Source organism: Argentina silus (genome assembly GCF_951799395.1).
Source record: "Argentina silus genome assembly, chromosome: 15".
NCBI lineage: Eukaryota > Metazoa > Chordata > Actinopteri > Argentiniformes > Argentinidae > Argentina > Argentina silus.
Window position 1 is genome coordinate 13,664,103 of NC_139669.1, and position 27,774 is coordinate 13,691,876.

General features: G+C 45.8%; 2 protein-coding genes across 2 annotated transcripts; one reads left to right on the top strand and one right to left on the bottom strand.

The window, feature by feature from the left end:
• Positions 1 to 1,207: 1,207 nt before the first annotated feature.
• enpp6 (ectonucleotide pyrophosphatase/phosphodiesterase 6) lies at positions 1,208 to 7,877 on the top strand (the record flags this gene model as incomplete). Its single annotated transcript, XM_083685642.1, has 8 exons — positions 1,208 to 1,445; positions 4,145 to 4,324; positions 4,967 to 5,078; positions 5,265 to 5,406; positions 5,557 to 5,736; positions 6,187 to 6,324; positions 6,901 to 7,024; positions 7,666 to 7,877. 8 exons carry the CDS (start codon positions 1,208 to 1,210, stop codon positions 7,875 to 7,877), a joined length of 1,326 nt encoding a protein of 441 aa, XP_083541768.1.
• Positions 7,878 to 9,970: 2,093 nt separating this feature from the next.
• stox2b (storkhead box 2b) lies at positions 9,971 to 26,846 on the bottom strand. The gene is made up of 4 exons (XM_083685843.1): positions 26,755 to 26,846; positions 22,783 to 22,935; positions 15,514 to 17,893; positions 9,971 to 12,956 (listed from the first exon to the last, which is right to left on the bottom strand). The coding sequence occupies exons 2-4, from the start codon at positions 22,913 to 22,915 to the stop codon at positions 12,752 to 12,754; spliced, it is 2,718 nt and encodes a 905-aa protein (XP_083541969.1). The 5' UTR covers positions 22,916 to 22,935; positions 26,755 to 26,846; the 3' UTR covers positions 9,971 to 12,751.
• Between the last annotated feature and the right edge of the window lie 928 nt (positions 26,847 to 27,774).

Genomic DNA, 27,774 nt, shown 5'->3' on the forward strand with positions numbered 1-27,774 from the left:
AGTGAATAGATCCTCTGAGAATAAAAAAACGAATAAACAAACAACAACTTGTTGCCACCAACCTGTGCAGCGCCGGCGTTTGGACCATGCGTCTTGCAAAGAATGAAGAACAGTGTCAGTAGTACACTTGGCTGGTGAGGCATGCTTTAGCCAATCAGAGGCGCTGTGAAGTATGATTCACATACAATCTTTCGAAGGGCACTTTCTATTGGCAAAAACAGCCGTTGTATAATTAAGGGTTAGAAAAGAAATGTTGTACGTAGTATTTCTCAGGGCCACACTGTGATCCTATCACCATCTTACCAAAGAGAGTAAAAACTATGTGATATTAACATAGTCCCGTTTACCTAGAGTTAGACCAAGATTATCTGCTTTTCAACTATTGCCTTTCAACTGCATACACTGTCATGTTGTTTTAGTGGAATCTGAGAAATGCATATTTGAAATGTTGCGCTGGCTAGAAGGTCAACGTTTCCTATAAATTAAATGCACGGACGCTTTGAGTGATTGATCTATCAAAATCAACACTATTTTATCATTTAGATCATTTAATTTCACACATCATGTTTCTCCAAGCCAAAGACAAGTAAGGTACCAGAGGATTCTATGTGAAGTAGTGCTATCTGCTGGTTTAAATTGTTATTACAGAATTTAAATAGGAACGTGAGTCAGTCATGGGTCACCAAAAGATGCCGCGACATTGCAGTTGATCTATGAATTCAATATAAATGTTCAGCCCAGTGCAGTTAATGTATCGTACTAATGCCTGCAATTTGTCAACAGACAGAAAGTGAGACAATGAGAAAGTCTGTGTGATCTGCAATAATGCATTCTACATGACTAATGACTCATTTGAAATGGTTTAAAGTAAATTGCAATTGCATAATAGTCATACTGATCTTCAATAATCAATAAACAAGTGTGTGAATTTAAACAATACAAACATTTAGATAAAGATTATGAAACGCAATGTCTCATTTCGATAAAACAACTTGATGGCCTAGAGTGCTTTATTCAGAATTCTGAAGTACAGTATATGCCTCCTTATGGCTGTGTGGAGTTAGCGTGCGGAGTGCGGAATGTCGTTCTCTTACTATAATAACACCGTGGCCCCACCGTGGCCCCGCCTCTTAGTCATACAGCAACTTGCCTCAGTAGCATCTTTCATTACCCTTACATGAGTGTCAGAGGACTGGGACGAGCCAACATGTCCACACCGACCCCGGCGTGCGCCATCGCCGTCCTCACTCTGCTTTTGTCGGGATCCTGTCTAGCAAGCAACAAACTTTTAGTGTTCCTCATTGATGGATTTCGTTATGATTACATGGACAATCTGCAGAGCCTGCCCGGATTTAAAGAGATTGTGGATAATGGGGTAAAAGTGGATTATATGACTCCTGACTTCCCTAGCCTCTCATACCCCAACTACTACTCACTGATGACAGGTGAGACTTGACCTTTTGATGACAGTTTACTGCTAACATAATAATTCATTAATGTGCATTAAAACGTTTATTTATAGCCATTATCTAACAGACAATTGCTGATGTTTAAGATTGTTGGAGACAGTGACAGTGGAGACAGTTCAGAGGTGAAACTAGGCTACACTAAAGTTTTTGCAACTTATTAAAAGTAGCCTACTTTGACTGCTTGCCTGGACAAATATAAGTGACAGTGGAGCAAAGGTCTTCTCAGGCATCACTGAAATAATAATCATGTAACATACCTAAATTAAGGCTTCACACAAGATTATTAGATTCTGCACCATCAAGGATGCTGGTGCAGAATGAGAGGTGGTTCATGGGTTTTTTAATTGAGTTTATAACTTGAGTTATAAAATATCAACCTTATCAATCAACCAATAAATCAACATTTTTCACAAGTACCAGATAACACACAACACGGCACTTAACATGATAACATTTCCACCATGGAACAACACAAATAACATGTGCCCTTGATAACAATACTGCGGAGTGACTGAGAGTCTGTGATGTGTGAATGTGGCCATTGATAGACGGAGCCTGGCACAGTTGGCTTTGGTCAGGAAAGTTTTCTGACCGTCAGAACTGTCTCAGCAGTGGCAGACCCCCACTCTGCACTACTCCTGGTAGGCTAGTACCCACACTGCCAACCCCTGGCTGGCACCCACCCACTCCATTGTGTCACTTGCAGTGTTTTGGCCATTATCAGCTCTCTCAGGCAACCACTGGACAACGTCAAGGTCCTTCCATAGTTGACAGTGTAGATAACAGTAGTGGATTTCATAATATAGTGTTTTTTCCAGTGTTTAACATGACATGGAGGGGAGACTCACCTCACCCACTACCAATATGTTTGCCAAACCAAACACATGTATACAAAATTACAAATTATGTCAGATGCAAGTATTGCCTAGCTAGCTAAAGTCACTACTAACAGCCCTGCCTTGACTTTCTCCATCAGCGTTTGTATAGCCAAGCTATCTCCCCTCCAGGCCAAAACTCAGTAACCCAGGACCTCGGCAACCAGAGAGAGCACTAAGCCCCAAAAACAACAGCTTCAGTCAAATCCCTCCCAATCGCTGGATCACTTTGTGGATGATTTGCTGATGTTAGTTGTTTTGGTAGAGCACATTCCCCTCAACAAAGCCCAGGCTCAGGGTGCTCCCACAGTGGGTGCAGGGGCATTAGCAACGTAACCAAAACACAGCTGACAATGACCGTCTGAAACTAGGCCTTCCAGTCACCCAGGGCCAGGCTGTAGTCATGCAGAAGGGGCTGTTACAAAGCTGATGAACTTCCAGTAACGCATGGGTGGTTAAGGGTCAGAGGCAACCGCAGGATAGCCAAGTATGTATACACTTGTGTATACACAAGCTGTATACATTTATGAGTGTATGCAGAAAGCAGGGTTTGATAAGAGAGAAGACCTCTCTTAAAAAGGTCTAGTTAGTACCAAAAAAGGGAAAGCAGTAAAGAGCTGGTTCGTATATTTTCCTTGTACATTCCACTTTCCAGCACGGCTTGGCTCTCAAAAGGGGAGCTGAGCTGGTCCGATAACATATCTGATGTCAGCTGCAATAAGCTATCTGTGTAAAAAGGGCAGGCTAAAGGGTACTGTCCTGTGTTCACTGAGAAGAGCATGGTTTGGGACTGAATTCCTATGCGCCAAGAAAAGGTTATGTATTTTACCATGAGAATACGTTTTGAGCAGAGTTTGTTTATATTACTCACAGAGGACTAACCTTTGGTCATTCAGATCATTAGAGGAATCAGCATAAGAGGGATAGAGGAGCAGGTCTATTAGGGACTCAGCTTCCTCTATCCACATCAGTGGAGGCTATTGGAAGTAGAAATCGGAGGACGGGCTCATTGTAATGCATGGAATGGAATGAGTATTTGATACCATTCCTTATTCTATTCCATGCATCCGATTTCTACCTCCACCAGCCTCCAATGATCCACACCTGTATTGAGTTTGGAATAACACCTCTGCTCATAGGGGGCTACGATGATTTATCGACCGCCGCAGTAACCAACAGTAACGATGGAAACAATCTATTCCTTCTATTCTTTCTAGCGCTATGCATCTGATCGGAGGGGTCTGAGTTGTTGAGGGAGTTGTAGTCCTTGGGTGATATCACATTGCAGCCTTGAGAGGTCAAGGTCAGGTTAAGACTGAACCCATTCTATCACTTGTATAGTTTTATATGCCCAAGGCTTTGCCATAAAATGCACCCATGTGACTGCTGTTATCAAGCATGGGGCAATGTACTGTAGAGTTTGCCAAAAAGTTACACCAGCTAACCTCACATGACCCAACATCCCACCCAGATATACATATATCACAGGTACAAATTACAAAATCAAAGGTTTAATCATTGCAAACATCAGCAAAAACAGCTAAGCTATCAATGTCTTGAGGGACACGAGAGAGACAGACAGTCTTATTGATTAAAAGCACATTTAGAGGTAAGTGTAATTATTCAGGATAGTGTTGAATGGAAATTATCAAAATATCCAGCTCTTGATGTCGTCATGATGCTGGCACAACAATATCCTCTCACATAAGAGTTTATGTTCATGACACAACATATTTATGTCCATGTCCTCATCAACATTTACAAGTTTTAAATTAATTGATTCTTTTTTTTTTTTTTTAGGCCGGTACTGTGAAGTGCACCAGATGACAGGAAATTACATGTGGGATGAAGCTTCGTTGAAGGAATTCCTCATTGGCACCAACCCAGACAGTCGGCTGCCAATTTGGTGGGACGGCTCTGAGCCCATCTGGGTCACCATGCAGAAACACAAGAAAAACGTCCACATGTATTACTGGCCTGGTAAGGACTTCTACCTTCTTGTGTACCAGTCAGACTCATACATTTAGGTTGCATCCTCTCTCCTGGCCTCCTTCCAAAAAGTATTTAAGGAGAAAATCTGAGGTTCCTCCCGCTTGGACCATCTTCTGCAATGCGTTTTGAGAAGGAGGAGGGGAGAGAGTATGCGAGGAATTGAGGAGTTAATTTTGAGATTCATCCTAGGACTGCTCTGGCACGGTTAGAAATGATCAGTACTACTGACCTCATTAGACGACTCAGGCTCAGTTGGTAATCAGTGCTTTGAAAGAGAGGACATTATGGCCCAACAGGGGAGGCTGGTGGAGGTAGAAATCGGAGGACGGGCTCATTGTAATGCATGGAATGGAATGAGGAATGATATCAAACACATGTTTGATACTATTCTTTATTCCGTTCCATGCATTACAATGAGCCCGTCCTCCGAAGCTGCTGTATATTCTGGAATGATATGAAATGACTCCCATCAATGCACATTTTCATAGGCTCGGGGACCATAGTTAGAGATGAGGCCAAGCTGCTTTGGCCAAGCCCACTATGTTATTCTGTGCTTCTGAACTCCTGACATTGGGAGCTGTGCTTAGAGGAACAGTGATCACTAACTGCTTTCTGCTGTCTTGTTTTCAGGTTGTGAGGTGGAGATTCGGGGGGTGAGATCTGCCTTCTGTGAGGAGTATGTCTACAATCCCTCCGAGAAAAACCTAACAGACTCTATGGAGGATGCCCTCAATGCTCTCCGGTAAGAAACAGCACAATGTTTTGGCCAGCTCAAAAATTCAAGCAAAGGTTTTGGATTGTGGATGGAATTTTAAACCTGGCAATAATATTTCACAGAAGATTTCTCAGAATGCATTACTTGGTGACATTATAATACCTTTGATAGTAAAACCACTCAACATCCACAACCCTGTCTTCCCCTCATCAGCAGTGGCAAAGCTGACATGGCGGCCGTGTACTATGAGAAGATTGACGTGGAGGGGCATCACTATGGGCCCCTCTCCTCTCAGGTGAAGACTGCTGTTCAGAAACTGGACATCGCCTTCCAGACGCTAAACCAGAAAATCAAGGTAAGGCCATATATTCTCTTCCAAAACAACAGCGAAGACAAGGAAAAGTCTGGAGTTAGGTTCTGTAAAGATAGTTCAAATTCAATGAGGCTTATTCAATGAGATGCTGAGGTAGGTAGCAACTAGCTAATCACTCTGAACCGATTTCAGGAGAAGAACCTGCACAGCGAGCTGAATGTCGTCATGTTCTCAGACCACGGCATGACAGAGCTCAAGTGGATGGAGAAGGTCATCGAACTTGAGGTCTACATCAACATGTCTAACATCGTTAAGATGATGGACAGGGGACCAGTGGTCAGTCTATGGCCAAAACAAGCCAATTTTGAGGCGGTGAGTTGTTTTCCTGTCTGTGACACTGGCACAGAATACTCATTCAATGAATCCAGCCAAAGACATTGGGAAACATACAGTACAGTACTGCCCTGGATGGTTCCTTTTGCCATACTAAACAGAAACTGACATGACATGTTTGGGAATGTGGTTATTTAATGGGATGGATCTGTGGTTCGTGTTATTTGTTGAAAAACAAACTATACTCCAAGTTTATTTTGTCACAGTTTACATGAAAGACCTCAGTCAAGCCAGCTGTCACTCTGTAGTAAAATTCATTGTGGAAGTGCCAGGTGCAAGTGCAAGTATGGCTGAAGTCCCATAAGCAATTATAGCGGGATACATGACCTCATAGCGGGATACATGACACAGCGAGTCATCTCTGTTCAAACAAGGGAAAGAGAAGAGTCAATGGAATGTGACACTGAATGTAGATTATTTTCATGGCAGGTTTACAGTGCACTGAGTACGGTGCAGAATATGAAAGTGTACAAAAGGCATGAGGTCCCCGATCGCTTTCACTACAAGGGAGGCAAGTTCATCTCCACTCTGACCCTGGTGGCTGAGCCTGGCTGGTTCATAACAGAGGTAAGGCTTCATCTCAGTGGCCTCATCTTATAATGGGATCAGTGCTTGAAGTGGAATAAAAAAAGGTGCCGGTACTCATTTTAGTTTTATAGTGCCGGTAGTCAAGCAAAAGAAAATTCGAAGGGGCGATACTCCGCACCGCTGTGTACCGGCATAACCCCAGCACTGAATTGGACAACAACCTTCAGTTGTAATCCTTCTCTCTGCTCTCCAATCTCCTCTTGCTTATTGATGGACTGTTCACATATTTGTATGTTGGCTAGCCTAGGGTTGCGCTTTGTTTTAATCCTGCTTCTTTGAAAATAAGATAGAATGGGATCTTAGTAACAGCATTGTATCAACATATTGATACATAGTGATTAAGTAATTGTGTGTAATTACTTAGTAATGTACAGTAGTTGAGAGGTTTTTGTTGTTAAATGTTCACTATTTTCAGTTTCATGTTGTTACTACAGTAATTACAGCAGTATTACCCATGTCCACTTTCACATTTGAAAGCATGAACCCACCCATTCAACAACTTCCCAGATTAATCACAAAAAGGCTAGGTGCTAACAAGGCTGCCCCTGCTTTCAGAGCAAGTCAAAACTGCCCTTCTGGAAAAATGACACAGGCGAGCCACAGGGCTGGCAGCACGGCTGGCACGGTTACGACAATGAGTTTCTGGACATGAGGGGCTTCTTTCTGGCACAGGGACCAGGTAAGAATTGTCTGAACAGTATTTTAAATGCCTGTACACCTGGGGAGGCTGGTGTAGGTAGAAATCGGAGGACGGGCTCATTGTAATGCATGGAACAGAATTAGGAAAGGTACCATTCCATTCAAGGTCCTCATTCCATTCCATGCATTACAATGAGCCCGGCCTCTGATTTCTACCTCCACCAGCCTCCACTGATATACACTGAACCTAGATTATAATAATCAAACTATTATGATACTTATCTCATCAATATCATCAGATGAAAGGATATTTGTTACCAATAGACTGTCCAATAAATGATTGGTGCCACCATAAAAGCCCACTGTTCTATTAACCATTTTCAATCAATGACTAAACATGCAATAATCTTACCAGCGCTACCTGATGTACAGTACTGCAGGTGCTGTCTGTATGATGAATGCATATGTCACTGGTGTGATTTATTAACCCAGTTTCCCAGGCACATATCCGAATCCTAGACTAGTAAGCATTGTTAATGGAGAATCTCCATTGAAGTCTGACTGAAGTCCAGGACTTGGTTTAATCTGTGACCAGGAGATCAGTGTTTAAAATGTTCAGGATGTTCAAAGGACATTGCTTATCCTATAAATGATCTTGACTGACACTGTTTTTGCTGGTAGATTTTAAGAAGAATGTACGAGCGGCCCCTATCCGAGCAGTGGACGTCTATAACCTGATGTGTAGGACCTTGGGGATTGAGCCCCTTCCCAACAACGGTTCCTGGTCTCGGGTGGAGTATCTCCTCAGTGGCTCAGTGAGCCCGCCAAGGCCTGGTGCCCTCTGTAGCTTGGTTCTGGCTCTGCTGGTCCTGGTGATCTCTCCAGTGGCCTAGAACCTTCCTTCCTGCCCTCACTGAGCCAACACAGGTCTCCAGATGCATTTCCTGTTCCCAGCATGACAGTGAAAACTACAAAACCCACAGATGTTTTATATATTCCGATAAGGATTAACAGTGCCTTTAGAGTATACAGTATATTCTACTCTCTTTACAAACCAAGAACTCTGGACAAATCACATTTTCCAGCCTCTTCTTTCCTGATTTGCTGCTGTCAATAGAACCACCATGAACTCCATAAATGTCTATATTTATTGTTTTGAATCATGAAATACTTTCCAAATGCAACACGTTTACAACATCAATGTACTTGTTGTCATTGTATCTGTCAAGGAGGGTTGGATGATGGAAGAATGAACATGACTGCTTTTTTATAATTGTTTGAATATGAGGTTATGATTCCCTTCTCTCCGCATTGTTTTGTACTGTACTGACATTACTGTAATGAAATGCACATTTAGTTTTGTACAATTTTGTTATCTTCATTTTTTGACCTTTTCCTGACTTCCAAGCTAAATCAAAATGTGCGTCTGTGGAGTATCTACAGTACTAATTAGATTTATCATTAAAATATTTTTCAAAACCTGTGACCTTGTTACTGAACTGTAGCTGCAAGAGGACAATGCATTTAATTTAGGCACTGTCATTTTTTGGATGGGGCACTGACATCAGACAGATTATGGTTGGTTTACAACCAACTGCATGTGTCTCCTTGTCTGTATCATTTTTTAAATGTTTTAATGTAACCTTTATTTTAGCAAGGAGTCCCACTGAGCCCAAGGTCTCTTTTACAAAAGAGCCCTGCATACACTCAGTTTACAACCATACATAATACAAACAAAATTACAACAATCAAGAAAAACAAACACATTTTTCAACAAAGATGTCCTCAATCTCTTTAAACTGCCACTTTAAAGTGGCACCAGAGCAACCAACTGAACTGTTCTCTGCAGTGAGGTGCAGCACAACTAAAATCGGATTTACCCAATTCGGTGGAGACCCTAGGAACCTCAAGAGTTAACCAACTCTGAGAACGAGTTTGGTAATTGATGTTCTTGAATTTCAATAATGAGGTTAGGTAAGCCGGGAGTTTATGCAGTAGGGCTTTATACACAAAAAGAGAGTAATACAGATCATGTAAAGAAAAACCTTGCTCGCTAAAATGTTTAAAATGTCTTTTTGTAAGGAAGCGTGTATAAGGAAGCGTGGGTCAGATTTTGTTATCCTTTCATCTCTAATACAGGCTATCGGACAGTGATCGCTGATGTGATTAGCAAACACCACTGGCTATATATGTATAAAGCCTATTTGTTAGGATGACATCTAGCAGGGTGGATTTATCTGGATTCTTCACATTAGGCCGTGTTGGTTTTGAGATTAACTGTGGTAGTTGTAAACCATCGCATAGGTGTTTGATTTTATCTGAGGTTTGAGACAACCAGTCTAGATCAAAATCACTTATCATTACTACTTCACAATATACAAAGGAGGATAGAAGTGCAGCTAAGTTATCAAGGCACAATGAAGAGCAGATGGTGGGTGATACACTCCTATCATTGTTTTGTGTTACTCCAAGGTCACTGTTAACTCCCTTCAATATCTTGTTACGTTCAGATAAAAAGTAATCTCTGGATTTTGGGAGTTGGATAATTAGTATCATGACCTCTATTGAGAACAATGGGAATGAGTTCTCAGAGACTAACTCGACGCGGGAAAAAATTAATACATTGATGTCATATACTTTTTAAATAAATAACCAATTTGTTGTTTGGTTGAGGTTGCTGATATGATATTGTTTTAGTATGTACATGTAAAATAGCTGTTGTGTAACCAGTAGTTTAAGCATAGCTCGCCCTCTAGGGGTTGTAGATGTATGGTGCGATGTGTAAGCTGCATTCATTTTTATAAAGGGGCACGACTGAGGTGTGTTTAAGTGTCGTGGTGCTCTAGTCTAGCGACATCTGCCGGTATGACCACTTCTGAGGGTCTAACACTAAAATAAAGACATTGGGGACGTATAACCAAACATGTTATTTTATTATCTTAAAAAGTAACACAATCCCCAAAGGGTATATCACATACACTACAACAACAGTAAACACCATTACTACACAAGGGACTTTTAGATATTATAGACATAAAAAATCCCTCTTATTGTTTAAATTATTTTACTAGGCATGACAGATAAACATCATTTACAGTATGACATACCGTCACAATTAGAAACAATGTTATTGAACTCCATTATAAATCCGCAATGTTAAGGGAAGACATTTCATGGACTGTCAGCATTTCATATGAAATATTTTCAATATAAACAGAACATCCTTCGTGGATGGATTTTTACAGCAACCAGAGACCAGGCATTTATTTCAGTGCAAACGTGATAATACAAGGCAGTCTTGGCTGCGATTCTCCCTTTTGATTTCAGAGGGAATTTGATCGTGTTGATCATATTTGAAAAGAGCTCACAAAAACTGAAATGGACCATTTTCAATGTGTGGTTGGACTGGAAGCGTCCCAGTGTGATAAGGTTGACGCCAGTCCCTTACTTGGTTCCTATTGGAGGAGACATGGGCAATGATGGTACACAGCAGAGCAGGGAGCAGGGCCCATTGGCTGGGAGAACGTTGATGTCATGTACCAGAAGAACATGCTGTGCTCTGATAGGTCACTTTTAGACCCTTGCTATCCCTCACATCACTAAACAGAGGAGAGGAATTTTGTCCTATATCAAAACCAAGACCCAGGGGTTTGTTAAAACTGCAGAGGAAATGTGAAAGTATTTCAGTTTAAGGGGTATACAAGACACCGGCACCCACATTATCATGACATATGATAGAGACATGGTGTATTCCTAAATCTTCATTCCTTGTCATTACTGACAAGGAGGTTCAGTGTGTTCAAATTCACTGAGGCCAAAATAGGTTTGATGACTAAGATACCTATGAGTTGCATGTGAATGTCACAGAAACAACCACTTTGCCTCGGCCCCATGTACTGTAGGCTATCGCTTTAATAGTCCTTTATAGTGTCATGATGTATACTCCTTCAACGAAACTGTTACCATCATGTAATCAGCTAGCTGTTGTTGTACCAGCAGTGCAAGAATAAAAAAACTATGTCTTAAGGGATGACATTTCTGTTGAGGAGGGAAGAGAATCTGAGTGTGAACTGAGTGGGGACAGAACACCACTAAAATACTCAGAGCGGCTGAATAGTCAAGTAGCACAGCCAGGTGAGCGCTGCTGTGAGAATGACAGAAGGAGAGTCCAGCACTTTGACGTTGTTTTGTGTGTGTGTGTTCGGTGTGTGTGTGTGTGTGTGTGTGTGTGTTTCATTTCAAGAGCGTTTACATTGACATTCACAGGATACAGGCTGATGATGGACAGTGTGATAAGTAAGAGGAAAAGCCACTACTTGTTGTCTTTTTGCTGTTGTGGAGGTAGTTGTATAAGAGAGTATCAGAGAACATAGGGTTAAATATGACAACTTAATGTAGAAATTGGGCGGTGGGGGATCATCTGCTTCTATATAAAGGGGATGGTTTTCGCTGTCCATATTCAAAAGTCCCTTGATGTAAATTTGAACATCAAATGCATTCAACAGGAAAAATACCACAGGTAATAGTAGCACCAGGAATTGTGACATTTTGTTCCAATAAAAAGAAAGTTATGTTTCCATTATTGGCCATGACTGCCGTGTAGTACCGCTTTGAAACTCTGAATCCCAGAGCCTTTTCCCAAATCTGTATTTACAACATACCGAAATGTGCCAAAAGACCTGATTCCCATGTAAACGTCAGCTCTAAGAGCTCCCAGTTCAGAACACTTGGATTCTCTATCAAGTAATGCAGAGAGACAACAGCAGCGTTGGGGCTGGACTCAGAGCAAGAGGGGAACTGACACACCTGCCCTACAGAGGGAGATGGACTGGACATGCTCTACTGGGGTAACACTTTCCTTGAACCCTCAATCCGGTCATAAGGCCATCATATTACTGTCATAACAATGACAAAACAGAGGGCATAAACAGTTGTGATAGCTGAAGTGATCTAATGGCATCAAACTTCATAAAGTCAAAGACAAAAAATATTACTCAGGTATGATAACTGGCTAGCTGAATGCCAACCAATTTATCAGACCTAAATAATGGTTTGTGTCATAACAGTGTAATCGTCATAAGTTGACACCAGCTGTGATGACAGTTAATGATACATCATAGGCCGTATGACAGAGAGGTCAGGTTAAGTGTCACCATAATAAACAATACAGCAGAGCTCTGTTATGTGAACACGACACTGTGTCAAAGCTCCATCTGAGCCAGTAGAGGGGGCTAAAGAGCACGTTTAAAAAAGCTGAACAGCCACATATAGCCAAAACATGGTAAGAGTGTAATTACGCGTGACCTGAGATTAAAAGATTATAAATTTGACACCAAAACAAATGATAGAATGTCAACTGGCAGGCTAAAGTCAAACAAAACTACAGTAGAGAAATAAAAACTGCTCAGTGAAAACAAAAATGTAAAGAATTGTAGAATTACATGATTTCTTTTTCTTCTAGGTTAGAATGGGTTTGAAAAAAGACCAATGCCTTCAAATCTTTTTTATATAAACGTCCTCCGTGATAAAAGTGGTGTTACAATGTAGTGGTGAGTATCACAAATCTCAAATATTACCAACAGAAGATGATGACAAGTTGAAAACCATTGAATGACACATTGACAGTGTGGGACCAGTCCTTGAGCTGGCTTGTGACGATGCTGTCTGGATGCTGTAACAGTCCCGGTGACATTGTGGATAGTATGGTACATCCCACAGCCAACACCCCCCGCCCCTCTATCCCCTCCACTCTGACCACTGTCCAGTGTCACACACTTGTGATGGAGGCTAAACAGTTGGAGGGTTTCTGCAGTTTCTCAGGTTGGGCGCTGGGGGGCTCCGGAATGGTCCGGAAGGTGAATGGTGGACCGTTGCCGGTGGCGATGCCCAGGTGGCCGGGACTCAACGCCAGGTTCTGGCGTCGGTTGCTCTCCACGATGCTGGAGGTATTGGACGCCAGGCTTTCCCGCGTGCTGAACGAGGGAAGGAAGAAGAGGAGGGGAAGGGAGAGAAAAAAAAAGAGAAGAGAATGGTGAAGAGAATGAAGAGAAAGAGGGAGGGAGGAACAAGAGGACAGAACATTTATATGCTAGGTTTCCTTTGCTGGTGTGGAATAGCGTCAGAGTTGAATTGTTTACATGTGTCGCATATAAAAGTTTTCCAGTTATTGGCAGCAGACTTGAGGTTAGGAAGTTCTCTTCAAGCAAAACAAAACTTGATCTCTTAAGACTCAAACAGCTGTAACCACAGCTCTGAGGGGAGCAGAGAAGCAGATAGAAGACCATAAATTATGGCAAATGCCATTGGTTCAGTTTGCCTGGCCTAATTGCACTAGTAGATAAAAGTGCAAAGCTAAATCAAGCAAGCCTCAAATATGTTCAAGTATATGACATGATATATTTGACACAGGTCTGGTAAACAAAGGTGTGAGAAGTGACGATGGATGAAGCAGCAAGAGAGGATGGGAGGGTGTGTCTCAACACCAATGATAACCAAACCCTAATCAAATGTGATTCTCCTTCATGGTGTGTCATTGATTTTATCAACAACAAAATTGCTTGCAACATACTATAACATTGCTGATATTCATGTCTGTATGCCAGAGTGGAACAGCATCTGCAGGTTGGAGCATTTCATAAAAGCATCTCAAAAAGTCCTGAGCAGGCCTAAATGTATCTTTCACCGCTAGACCAGGTCACCCATGAAAGGATGGGTGGATGTGCTTCTGGTCAGTGCCTCCATTTGCAAGGCTGGGGGAGGTTGAGACAGGGCTGGGGAGGGAGGGAGGGGACGGGGCCCAATGACCAATTCCACACATCTGTGGACAAATGCCCTTTCCAACAGCAGTCACACAGGAGATTATTGACATCTGCACTGAATGAGCCCCGCATGGCTTACGGTTACATCACTAGTGGGTTTGGGCTGCAACACAACATAGTGTAGCCTAGACGTAATACATCAGGTCACACTTCTTCGTTCTTATTCTAAGAATAAGAATAAGAACGACAAGGTCACGAGTCCATAAAATCTACAAGGACTGCTCCCTGTCATTTCAGACCGCAGACTATCTGACTTCCATAAAAGGTGGCCCATCTTCTTTGAATAGGTCAGTGAGGTGAGTCTACCACATATCAGCTGAATACTGAGACTTTTTCCTCTATTTCTGGCCTGAGTGGAGAGCAGCAGCTCTGGAGACGTGTAGCTGAGGGAAGGGAAGGGGGGCGAAGGGAGAGGGGAATACTGGAGGTGAGGGAGGGTGGTTTAGGGGAGGGAGTGGAGATGAAGAGGTAGGAGGGGATATAGAAGAGAGTTGAGGGAAGGGAAGGAACAAGGAAAGGGAGGTAAGCGGAAGCAAGGGTGATGGTGGTGGGGGGGGACTCAGCCAGAGAACAAATGAGGCGATGGTCCCAGAGGTTGTGAAGTGCAAACCTAAGCATGATAGAGACCATTCCAACCCAGGCGGCGCTAACCCAGGCATCCATCTTGTCTACAGGCTGGAGCATGTGGTCGGGGTTAGATACAGGAAGACACATGTGACTCTAATGAATGAACCCTCACACACTCCCACTACAGCCGGAGGGGTGAAAAGGATTTGGCACAAACATCCACAGTTAATGTGAAAAAGACCTTGCTTTTGTCTGTGAAATGTTAAACCTCTTTAATAGGCAGTATTTAATATAGGCAGTATTTCAAAACACCCATAATACAATTTTACACAATTGAAAGAACATAAAAACTTGTGTGGTCCTTCCCTAGATTTGTAATCACATTTGGACATGTCTTTGTTTTTAGGTGTGTGGCAGGTTCTGACTTCTGAAGTTCCTTGTGTTTTAGGTAGATAATGCCTGAGTTACTCCCTCTGTCTCTCTCTGAGTATAGATACACATCAAGACTCTCCATACTTGTATGTTGCACATGGGACCAAAAAAGGTAATATGTTGTGTGCTGAAAATGAGGCCATATGGGGGTTTGGGGCCTCAAAAGACATATTTTAGTGGCAGACACCATGTATTATGAGCACAAAAATATAACCCTACAAAAACACAGATGTTCACTTGCATAGAGGTAATTCAAGACTAGGAATGTCAGTGTTCAAATAAACTTGAATTGTTTGAGTGAAGCAAAAACATCAGAAAGAAACAACAACTACAACCAAACAAAGCAAAGCAAATCCATTCAGAGCAAAAACGAAGGTTTGAAAACAGACAAGCATGGGTTGTTCACATAAATGGAGGAATTTCAATTTGGGATAAAAAAATAAAAATAAAAGAAAGATTGCAGAGGCCAAATATTTAGTCTCTACAGGGCTATAACACTTGATAGGTTGTAAACCAACCATGATTCAGTAGAATCAATAGCACGCGTGTAATTTTACCGGTACCGTTTTCTTTCTCAAGTGAGAACAGTTATCGCACCAATAGTCTATTCACAGAATAAGCTTCCGTTACCACAGACCACACTAACAGAGTGACTCTGTGTGTGTGTGTGTGTGTGTGTGTGTGTCTGAGTGTGTGTGAACCCAGGTCTTACCGTGGAGAGTTAAAGCCACTGTCCACGGTGACACTGCTGCTGTCCATGCTGTCCAGCCTGGCCGAGTGGGCCGACTGCTGGCTCTGGTTGTTGTCGCTCTCCTTAGGGCCAGGGAAGGTCAGGTTCCTCTCAAACCTCCGCTGGAGGTCCCTCTCCTTCTCCCTCTCCAGCAGCCACTGCATGGTACCCCCGCCTCCAACCCCTCCCCCGCCTCCGCCTCCTTCCGGAACCTTCTGCTCCTGCTCCGCCCCTCGCTTGGCCGAGGTGTCCTCCAGCTCGTCATCGTCGGAGACGTTGTAGTAGTCGAAGGAGGCCTCTGCGGCACAGGACGCCTGCTCCAGTCCCGCGGGGCCCGATGAGGGGGGCACCACCAGTGGGCCAGGCTGGTCGAAGTGCTCCTGGCTGTCCAGGACCTCGGACGACGACATGACGGGGGTCTTCCTCAGCGTGCTCGTCTTGGAGTAGCTGGTTTCTACGTAGCCACCAGGCAACGCGTTTGGGGGAGGTTTGAACAGAGTGTCTTTGCTGAAGATCTCCTTCCGTTTATCCATGGTACCGGAGGAGGTGTTGTGGTGCTGTGCCGAGCGGCCGTTTGGCAAGGGCTCTGGCATCTGGCAGGGCAGGGACAAACTCACCCCATTCTGTCCCTTGATAGAGTCCTCCTTGTACTCTGGGGGGTGAGGGGTTTGTCTGTCCGATGGACAGCCCATCTTAACCCCCGGTGGTAAGCTGTCATGACTGGGCTTCCCTAGGGGGCTGGGGGCCGTGAGCACGGCCTCGTTGGACGCATTGCACTGGAAATAGTCCTCTGGCGTGGGTTTGGGTGAGTACGCCTTCAGCTCACCATAGGCAGGTAGACTGTCTCTACTCTTGCTCTTTTCAAGTGTCCTCCCTCCGTCAGTCCCGCAGACGTCCGAGTGTAACTTAGCAGCAGGGGGCGTGGCTCGGGAGTGGGCGTAGTGGGAGGACTGAGCAGAGGCCCTCAGGGTCCCGTCGTCCGTGTAGTAGCGGCTCCTGTCATCTGGGTTGCGCTCAAAGTAGTCCGGAGGGCCGATCAGTGCGGCCCCAAGGGGCCCCTTGGAGTTGTCCATGGAACGGGACCTCTCTTTGGCCTTGTTGTCCGAGCGCTCATTGCGCGACTTCCTCTCCTGCGTGTGGCTGTGGCTGCGGTGCACTTTGGAGTGGGAGGGGCCGTGAGAGGGCTCGGGGAAGGGCATCTCCGTCCGCCTCTTGGCCAGTTCGCCGGACACATCCCACTCGGGCGTGACAGGCAGGTGGGACTCCAGGATGTTGGGATTGCTGTGCGCCAGGTGCCGCGCCCGGCTACGCTCTATGGAGAAAGAGGCATCCCGCGGTGAACGTGCCAGCGACGAGCTGTAGGCCCGGTAATCACGTTCACGCTCCCGTTCACGCTCTCCGGGCAGGTCCAGGTTGGAGCCCTCAGAGGGGTCTCCTCGGGAGGCGCGGGTCTTGCTGTGGGAGCGCGAGGGCTTGCCCTGGGGCTTGCGATGGCCACGGCTCCTGCGGCTGCGGGCGCTGTGCTGGGCCGAGCTGGCCTTGCTCCGCTGGGCGCGTTCCTCCTCCAGCCTCTTCATCACAGCCGTGTGGCGTGCCACATTCTCTACCGTCAGGTCTGGGTTGATGCGGCGGATGATTTCCATCTCCACGTCACGTGGCACCACGCTGGGCGTCTCCTCGTCCCGCAGTGGCCACTCCTCTGGGGGAAACTGGGCAGAGAAGGTGGCCAGCGTCTTGGTCTTGTCCTTCTTGAAGCTCAGCCTGAACAGCTTGAGGCCAAACTTCTTGGACTGCTTCTCGCCACTGCTGCCTCCCTCGCGGTGCTTGGTCAGGGTGTCTGACTTGAAAGGGAAGCTGAGGGTGCTCCGGCTCTTCTCCGTGGAGGTGGGCTGGGGTTGCGTGGGGGGCGAGTGAGGGGAGTGAGGGGAGTGGGGTGAGTAGGCCTCTCTGTGCTCCTTGGGGGACCTCCTCTGCAGGGTGGTGTGGTGACTAGGGGGGTCATCACGGTAACTGTTGTAGGAGTCGCCATGGTTTTTGGGGTGTGCCCTGTCCCTGACACAGCCCGAGGCGGAGGGAGTGATAGTTCCAGACAGCGGGGATGTACACTGCTGCTGTTGTTGTTGTTGTGTCTGCTGTTGGTGTTGTTGTGTCTGTTGTTGTTGTTGCTGTGTCTGCTGCTGGCGGTCGGGTATCCTCTCGTCCAGGTGGTACCACTTGCTGCTGGTCCTGATGAGTGAGGGCGTAATGAAGTAGGTCTGGGGCGTGACGATGAAGTAGCCCTCCGGCGTGGGGTAGATCTTCCTCTCCCGGACCAGCATGCTCAGCGTGTGGTGGAGGATTTCCGCCGTCGGCGTGGGGACACCTAGGCGACACAGAGGGGAAAATGTCAGGCTTCTCCGGTAAACCAAATCATAGGGTTAGACCTCACACAATGACCTGCCAAGGACACTTCAAGTATTGCTGTATCGTTTCATATCGAACAAATCATAAGCCCTGCCTGCCTGCCTGCCTGCCTGCCTGCCTGCCTGCCTGCCTGCCTGCCTGCCTGCCTGCCTGCCTGCCTGCCTGCCTGCCTGCCTGCCTGCCTGCCTGCCTGCCTGCCTGCCTGCCTGCCTGCCTGCCTGCCTGCCTGCCTGCCTGCCTGCCTGCCTGCCTGCCTGCCTGCCTGCCTGCCTGCCTGCCTGCCTGCCTGCCTGCCTGCCTGCCTGCCTGCCTGCCTGCCTGCCTGCCTGCCTGCCTGCCTGCCTGCCTGCCTGCCTGCCTGCCTGCCTGCCTGCCTGCCTGCCTGCCTGCCTGCCTGCCTGCCTGCCTGCCTGCCTGCCTGCCTGCCTGCCTGCCTGCCTGCCTGCCTGCCTGCCTGCCTGCCTGCCTGCCTGCCTGCCTGCCTGCCTGCCTGCCTGCCTGCCTGCCTGCCTGCCTGCCTGCCTGCCTGCCTGCCTGCCTGCCTGCCTGCCTGCCTGCCTGCCTGCCTGCCTGCCTGCCTGCCTGCCTGCCTGCCTGCCTGCCTGCCTGCCTGCCTGCCTGCCTGCCTGCCTGCCTGCCTGCCTGCCTGCCTGCCTGCCTGCCTGCCTGCCTGCCTGCCTGCCTGCCTGCCTGCCTGCCTGCCTGCCTGCCTGCCTGCCTGCCTGCCTGCCTGCCTGCCTGCCTGCCTGCCTGCCTGCCTGCCTGCCTGCCTGCCTGCCTGCCTGCCTGCCTGCCTGCCTGCCTGCCTGCCTGCCTGCCTGCCTGCCTGCCTGCCTGCCTGCCTGCCTGCCTGCCTGCCTGCCTCTCTTCACTGGAGGTATTACTCACAGTTACATCATGGTGCCCTTTCAGCCCGGCCAGCGTGATGCAATCCCACCAGCCGCATATGCAGGCTGCAGCAAAAACCAAGCGGTCACACCCACCTCGCAGCCCACACTACACTCAGCCCATACCAACACAGAGCGTCCCTGTACCGAGTCCAGACAGAATAGTCTACCTGAAATGCTGGAGGACACTAGTGAGACTGAAATACCCATAGTACAGGTCTGTAGTTGTGCGCAGCAGTTGACAGGAAAGGTTTTATCATGAGTAGTGCCAAATCTGTAATATCGACTGACTAGATTAAAATAGAAAGTTATATTCTTAGAATCAATTCAGAAACTGTGAAGGACCTTAAAAGGTGCTTAGATCAAACAGAATAGTGACAGACATTTTCTAATTCATGAGAATTGGGTGGCTGGGTCAAAGAGTATAGGAAATGGTTGTTAACCCTCTCCAGACAAACATACACACTTAAGATCCATTGATAGACTGGCGGGTAGGCAGACAGTCAGACACCCACCCACACATATGTCTGCATGACAGAGAAGCCTTGACTAGTTGGGGTTGCCTGCCATTACATCATACAGGTTGGCTTGCCATACCAAAGTGACGCAAGTTCCTTTTATTCCTCTTAAGAGAGCAGGAAAGCCCTGCTCTGACTCCAACGTCTGTGTGGAGGGGTAGACGCGTGTAAATCAGCCATGTCTGCCTATGTCATGTCTTGACTTGACATTGACGAGAGGTGACATTTGCCATTGTGAAACAGCACTTACTGTACGCTCTCCAAAATAAACCGGTGTCGTCATTGTTGCAGTAACGCACCAGACATTAAGTACATAATGCTATACCCCCAAGATCCCGGGTTCGATACCCAGGTCTCGTCTGTCTCCCTCTGCTTTCCTACTGGCTAAATAATTGTCCAAAAAAACCCCATCAAAATCAAGTCAAGTCATGTGTCTTATGTGTACCCGTTTAATGGAAGCATAGAGCGGGTTGTTGGGCCATGTGATTGAGATGATTTGATTGGCATAGGCAGTTGACACATGACTGTGAGGGTCTTAGAGAAGGGGGGGGGGGGGGGGGGGGGGCGAGCTGTGGCTGTGCTAACAGGATCAGCTCCTCCTCATCTTAATCCCTCGGCTCTGGCTTTGACCTTCCGGAGGAGGGTTTGTTTGGGGAGGGAGGTGTGGTGGGGGGCTGGAGGAGAAGGTGCTTACTCAGCACTGAGGTGGGGAGGGGGCTTTGATTGGACAGTCAAGAAGGAGACAGATGGGGCTTATTCAGCTGGGCCCAATATTCTGAACATTGCAGAATCAGATAGAGTTGTCATCTACAGAATATAAACACAGTACGCTATCACTATGGAATAGAGGAGCGTGTAGTAGTCAATAATACAACACGTTTCTATCTGCAAGGCTCTGGAGGTTATGCCCCATGACCTCGAGTCATACATCATCGGCATTGATTTAGCTTGGGGCCCCATGACGTTCATCTGTTATTGCCAGAGGACTACATAGAAAACGGAGGGCATGCAAGGAGAGTCTCCTCCAGTGAATAGTTTCAGTCCTACTCTTCATTTCTGCTCAGAGATGCAGCCTTGTGCAAAAATTAAGTATGGCCAATTCAATTACCTCTGTGTGTGTGCGTCACATGACGTCCACCAAACAGAGTAGGAACAGACATTAGCCCGTCCCGTCCCGACCATAGCAACCTCAGCCATTCTTCCATCCACTCTCCCTGAAAAGCTGACCTTTACATAATATCATTTGGGAGAGAGAAGCGGAGTGCCCTTGCACGGAGTGACTTCAGATGATCCTCAGCACTTTCTCAGTATAACACTTACAAGCACACTAAGGGAAAAAGACGATCGATACGTGATATAGCCCAATACTACACCTTGATGGGCTTTGGTAAGGATTCCTTTCAACTAAGTAATAAAGTAATATCTTATCTTATCTTAACAGTAGCTTTCTTAAGTGGGATAATATGACCAGTATGGCATTGGTCATCATAAGAGATGAATGAAAGACAATAAACATCACATTTTTATTAATTTGTTAATAATTAAAAGTACAATCTTTAACTTTAATTTCCTGTCAACCCTTGTACCTGTATGTAAACTGGGGGGGGGGGGGTCTAGGCAAATTAAACTGCCACTGAGGTATTTGAATTCTGTGGCAAGAACAAATATCATCTTGGGACATCAAGTGGAAAAAGTTACACTGTAATTCTGAATCAAAATCTAGCCTAGGATACACAGCAGATCTTCCACCACATTTTATGTCTCTCATGACTTCATCCATGTTCTTATTTAGTATCAATAATGACCAACTCTTCACCTCCTTTTTTCATGAAAATGGCAGGAACTCATGGGAGTGTAACTGAGAAGTGAAAACTAAAGGATACTAAAAGATACAAATTATATTTGGCCACAACGCACTTCGCAACTTTCTTCTATGGCTTCACTTTTAAATGTTATTCAAATCATGTCATAATTTTGAGGTAGAAATGTTGCAAAACCACAGATTAAGTTTCCATCTGGGTTGTCAGCAGTACAACAGTAGGAGATTTATTCCTTCTGACAGAGGATTTCAGGTTCTCAACTGTCGTGTTTTACGAGGCCTACAATAGTGATTTAATGTCCATGGTTGTGTCAGATTGGTTTTAATTTGTATGTGCTGGCAATACAACTTCTCTGAGGTTACATAAAGATGTCTCCTCACAAGGAGGAGCAGTGTAATTTATGGAGCTCTATCTTCTAACATTACAGCCTCAATTCAATCAACTTGCAGATAATGTAGCATGATTCCAGGATAACTCCAAAATATCACTCTTCTTATACAGCAAGAAAGCAGGTTTGCTTTGAAATGCAGTCAACATTGTGTCATACTGTGGACATTGTTTTGATGGACATGATGAATCCACACATGAATTTTTGCAAAACAACAAAATCGTGTTTTTGCATTATCCTGGAAACCCCTTATCTGGATTTGATTGAATCAGGGCCTGGGTGTTAGAGAGCGTTGAGATGAGTGGAGGCTGGTGGAGGTACAAATCGGAGGACGGGCTCATTGTAATGAATGGAAGGGAATAAAACATTTTATGAAACACACGTTTGATACCATTCTCCGATTTCTACCTGCCTACCCTGGTTGAGATAGAAGCCTTTCCGCTACAGAACTGGTGTAAGAATCCAGGAATCCGAGAAGAGACATGAGTGTTCCATAACCATGACCAAAGGAGTGCCATATTGGTTCAGGAAGTCATTAATAAAATTGCTTTATTAGACAGCATTCACCACAAATGTCTAATGGCGTATATGGTGTCCCTATCGTCCTAGAACATTTGGGACATATCAGGGAAATATTTGGGGTAATTCAAAGGGTCATCCAAATGCTTCCAACACGCTCTGAAATGATCAGCGACCTGATCAATATCAGAACATGTTGGATATTTGATTGTGCTCAATGCACATTCATGCCCGACGCTCTGCTACAGTGAAGTTGTTAAATGTGAATGCCACGCATCTTGTGTTTGGACTCTCTCCTCATCTTGTAATGTGAAAGGTTAGTGTCGTAGTGTGTAGGAAGCTTCATGGGAGTTCTTTCTGATGCAGCCAGATGGGCTCAACAAGGAGTCAAAAAGGGCTGAATCATTACCAATATCTATAATATGTTCATACTTCCTTGCTCCTGCTGTAAATCAAACCACGCCTAACAAAAAAAAAGAATAGGCCTAGACCCAGCATAGCCACTGGAGTTGCTCTAGTTTGGCAATACATTTAATCTACAGAAGCCCATCTGAGAAGTGTGTGTGTGAGGCCATATATAAAGATATGTGGACACACACACACACACACACACACACACACACACACACACACACACACACACACACACACACACACACACACACACACACACACACACACACACACAGGCCTGTAGCGGAGCTGCAGTGTGTTACCTGGGAAACATGTGGCCAAGTGTTCGGTCAGCGCTTCGTGAGTGACCGGCTTGCGGGCTGAGTTCATGGCAGAGATGGCCAGACACAGGACCTCCCCCAGCGGGATGAACTGTGATTGGCTGATCGGAGACATGCTGATTGGCGACACATCACCTGGAAAAGGAAAGAACAGAGAAAATACAGGTTAAACTAGGAGGTCAAAACTCAGGCCACTAATACCAACTCCCAGTCCATGGACTGGCACCAGTCCCTGATAAACCGCTGACCAGTCTGTGATGTGGTTAGCTGACACAGATTTAGCAGGTTATCAAGTGCTTGTTTCGATAGCAGTCGTCCAAGGAGAAAAATACCATAGCTTGCTAGTCCCTGATACAAAAAAAACACTGCCTAAAAACATTTCTGGGCCCGACAGACTCCGATAGCAGATCCAACAGAATGTAAAAAACATAGTAGTCACACTACTGTGGCCAAGTCATACTAGTATCAGAGCTGACAGGCAGTTTGGCGCAAACTTGCCCCCAGGTGTGGATAGTAAGGAGGAGAGATCATTTTAGGGCGAGGGGGGAGAGGAGGAGACCTAGTTTTGGGGTGGGGGGGGGAGGAAACTAGTTGGTGTGGAGTAAGCTCAAGACCAAGCAGACCACAGGGTGAGAAAGGAGATACATTAAGTGAGCAGCGGGAAGTCTTGGCCTTGGCACAACTCTTGGGCCACAGAAGGAAGTCAGGGCCACAGTGGAGAACACAAATAAGGCAACGTGAGGTCAACATGACAGTGTAAATCCACTATCCAGTCTGAGAAGAAGCGGTAAGCCACTTAACCTGGACAGACCGTGTGTGAAAGGTAAACACACAGACACTGCCCTGTATCTACGGAGACACAATGCTAAACCCAGCTTGTATCTATGTGTTGCAATAGTTAGCGGGAGGAGGGCAACTCAAACAACAACATCATAGTTTAACAGGTGGGAACAGAGCTGGCGTACGCGGAACGTATTGGATGCCTCATCTCAGCTTAGATCAGGGGAGGCTGGTGGAGGCAGAAATCGGAGGACAGGCTCACTGTAATGCATGGAATGGAATAAGGAATGGTATCAAACCGTTCCTCATTGCAACACACGTGTTTGACACCCATTCCTCATTCCGGTCCATGCATTCAAATGAGCCCGTCCTCAGATTTCTACCTCGACCAGCCTCCCCTGGGTCAGAAGAGATGGTGATCCTCAGTCCGCCTGAAGTGTATTTGAGGGTAATAAATACCTTGGTCACTGTAAGCCATAAACAGGTGGACAACCCCGATCTGCTTGTAAACCCTGTTCAGCTGGATGCTAGCATGTAAACCGGCTAAATAAAGGGACCCATGTAGCCAACACTGGAAATTGGATCGATGTAGGCTACTGTAATTTCAACCTATTATTTTCAAGTGTCTAACCGTCTTTACGGGTCACATAATACAGCCTGACACAAAATTGCAAATATTCATTCATTCATTGACTCTGGTAACATGATAGGTCAATCCCCTGACACCAAGAGGAACATGGTCCTCCTGAGGCGTGATACAGCTGTAATTGGGACACAGGCAGAAGAGAAATATGATAGGACAACATTTAGCTTATACTGACTTACTTTGGATATGGAAGGATTGCTCATTCTATTGACACATCATAAAACAGTGATATCATGTGGGCTACTACGACCTGTCTCATATCAATGCAATAGGCTAATAGTGTCACATTAAAGGTCGATTCTGGGATATGACGTCATAGCAAAACAAGTGGGGTGACGTTGTCAGAGAAACGGAGATACAACAGACTAGAGAATAGAAGTCGAGTGAACATCCAAATCCAAACCAAAGAGTTTCACTTTGACGAAAGTTGCTGTTTTCACAGGTGTGATGTCAAATCCCAGAGTCTACCTTTAACACTAAAAGTGTTTCAGAAAATAAACTGTGCGTATGTTCTCTTGTTTTTCTTATCTCACAATCAATGTTGGTTTTACATTCTTAGTGATAGTGAATTGAAAGGTTTGAAAATAAGTTGTTTATCAGACTATGAAGCATGCCCCAAGAAAAACAGGTACGTTGATTAGATCTTGATTTTGGGTGGATTGTTGACATTGTTTGTTAATTTCCTTATTCAAGAGAGAGCCCCTGAGTATAACTGTTGAGTTTGGCCACAAATAGGCTAACTCTTGGTGTGATTTGGCCTGATTTAAATAGCTTTGATCTCCTAAGTAGTCAACAGTCTAGAAAGAGTGGCCTGTTTGTCTTGATAGGAGTCAACTGTAAAACGTTACAATCCTTTTGAATATCAATGAAAAAGGGAGGGCCAAAACCAAAAGGTTGAAACTGTGGTATTTTGATCCTCGTTAGCAAGACAAGCCACCAAATCTCTGGATGTGAACAAAGCCAATACCCAGTAAGGAAATACTGGATCACATTCAGCAATGCAGCGTTTAGGTACATGCTACTGACGCAATTATTTTTAAATGCTGACATTTAAGCCAAGATAGAACCAATACCTGACAATACTTTGTCCAAAACGAGTAACAAATTCAACAGTGGCCATTCCTTTCAATCATTTTATAGTCAAAATCCTCTCTACCGAAATGTCAGATGGTTAAACCAGAACTGACATGACATTCTGCACTAGTACTGATCCTAAACATGGACAGAATTACATAAGAATGCCCTGAAAACAGTAAATCCGTTAGAAAGGAGAAGACGAGCGAGCCAGTACCACCTTCACACACACTACACATCTATCTGTGCTCCATCTTGCCGAGCTGCTGGGGGGGGGGGGGGGGGGGGGGGGAGTGACCTCATTCCCATATACCCATATGTGATGAGAGAGAGAGCGAGAGAGCGAGAAAGGGAGGAGGAGGGGGAATGTGATGCTCGTCCTCTCCAGCTTCATTGTGGGAGAGAAACGAGCAGACATGTTTAAATGGCTGAAGTACTTCGGCACAGGGCTGTCACGTCTCCCCTTGCTACAGTGTCATGGCGGCCACCGTGAAAAAATTAGGTTGTTCAAAGATGAGATGAACAGAGACGGCGATGACGTGAGAGACAGTAAAAGAGAGAGAGAGAGAGAGAGAGAGAGAGAGAGAAAGAGCACAGCTGCAAAGGCCTAGTGGGAACAGCTTCAGCCAATTGCCCCCCCCCCCCCCCCCCCCCGTCACACACACACCCCCCGCCTGACAACTGTGTAACCCTCCCCATGGAGAGGGTGACCATGGAGTGAACATACTACCCCCAACCCCCCCAAAACACACACATTGAACAGCATGCCTTTATGAAAGACGAGCCCCGGGTAAAAATGGACCGTGACAATCCAGAGAAAAGAGAGAAAAGCCTTGAAGATGCCAGCTTAGCCTGAGAAACAGGGCAGAAAAGTGGAGCATAAAAAGTAGCGACCCCCTCGGCTTCACCATTGGTACGGTCCTTTATCTCACGAAACTACCAGGAGAGGAACCATTTCACTCTTGAACTGAGAAAATGGTTGCATTCTAGCACTGCTGTGAGGAGAGTAGAATCTCCAAAATACAAAGACAGCACAGTAGTTCTCCTAACACCATAGCATTGGATCTGAGCCATTTGATTCTGCTACTGTAAGATCAGGGGTGATTTGCTACAGAACTGTTTTCCTATCATTAACAGAGCTGGCTGTCCTATGGGAGGGAGGGAGAGAGAGAGAGAGAGAGAGAGAGAGAGAGAGAGAGAGAGGCGAGCAGAGAGAGGAGCTTCTCTCACGCCTGCTCCTGCTGCAGTGGTAGTAAACAATTCCACACAGCCCAATGTCCTTTGTCCATGCACCTCCAGCTTAACCCCACCCCCTTCTTTTGTCATTCACTCCAGCAAAGCTACGCAACACTAGCTAACACAATCTACATTCGTCTCTAGAGCGGGGGGAAAAGGGAGAGAGGGCAAGAGAGAGAGAGAGCGAGGGAGAGATAGAGGAGGGAGATTGGCGGTACCTTAGCTGATTCTGTCGACTCCTCGGCTTAATCCAGGCATATCCAGAGGCAGCTCTTTTAGCTGCAGCCCCTCTCACAAATGAGCATTCACTCAAGGGCCTTACCCAGCATGCCTCACTCCACACAAAGACAAGGGGGTGTGACCAATCACGTCGTGCTTCACTATGCACTCTGCTTTTTCCCTCTCTCGCTCTCCCGCTCTCTCTCTCCCAGCTCCCTCCCCGTAATGCCCACTGACATACAAGCTTGTGGGCGGCCTGCCGAAAGCGTCGTTATGGCAACGCATCCCCAGTTGCACCCAGCGCCTGTTCTGCAAGCTTTTTTCTCCCTCCCCCCTCTTCATTGCTCTCTCGCTCTCTCTCTCTCTCTCCCTCGCTCTCTCACTCTGCTCCAATGGAAACTTGCTCAGTGCTCTCTGCAGGTTGGTAGTCACTGGCCATGTTGCAAAGGACGTTATTATTGTTCTTTTTAACATAATATCGATTTTTTTTTTAAACCAACCTCGACCCTAGATTAAGGACAAGTAGCTCAAAGATTCATTCAAGTTTTGAAGATATATAGCCACATTTGTCCTTTGCTGCAAGGTTTAGTATTGATTAGATTGGTCTCAGGAGCACATCCAGATATGATGTGTCAGATAAGGAATGTGTGTGTGTGTGTGTGTGTGTGTGTGTGTGTGTGTGTGTGTGTGTGTGTGTGTGTGGTGTAATGCGGCCCCCTCTCCATAGCACATAGCTCTGTTAGAGAGGTTCTGATGTGACCCAGTTAGAAAAGGGAAAGCAGAGAAGTTTCCTCTTGAGGAGTCAGCCAGGGTATAGGGTAGGTTTGTGTAGCCAGGGTATAGGGTAGGTTTGTGTAGCCAGGGTATAGGGTAGGTTTGTGTAGCCAGGGTATAGGGTAGGTTTGTGTGTATTACCACGCAAATGGAGACTGACCGAACACTCTGAGCCCAGCACGCAATTGACTCTGTGACTGTGAATTAACTACTTTGAGAGTTAGAAATTGGTTGATTGTCAATAA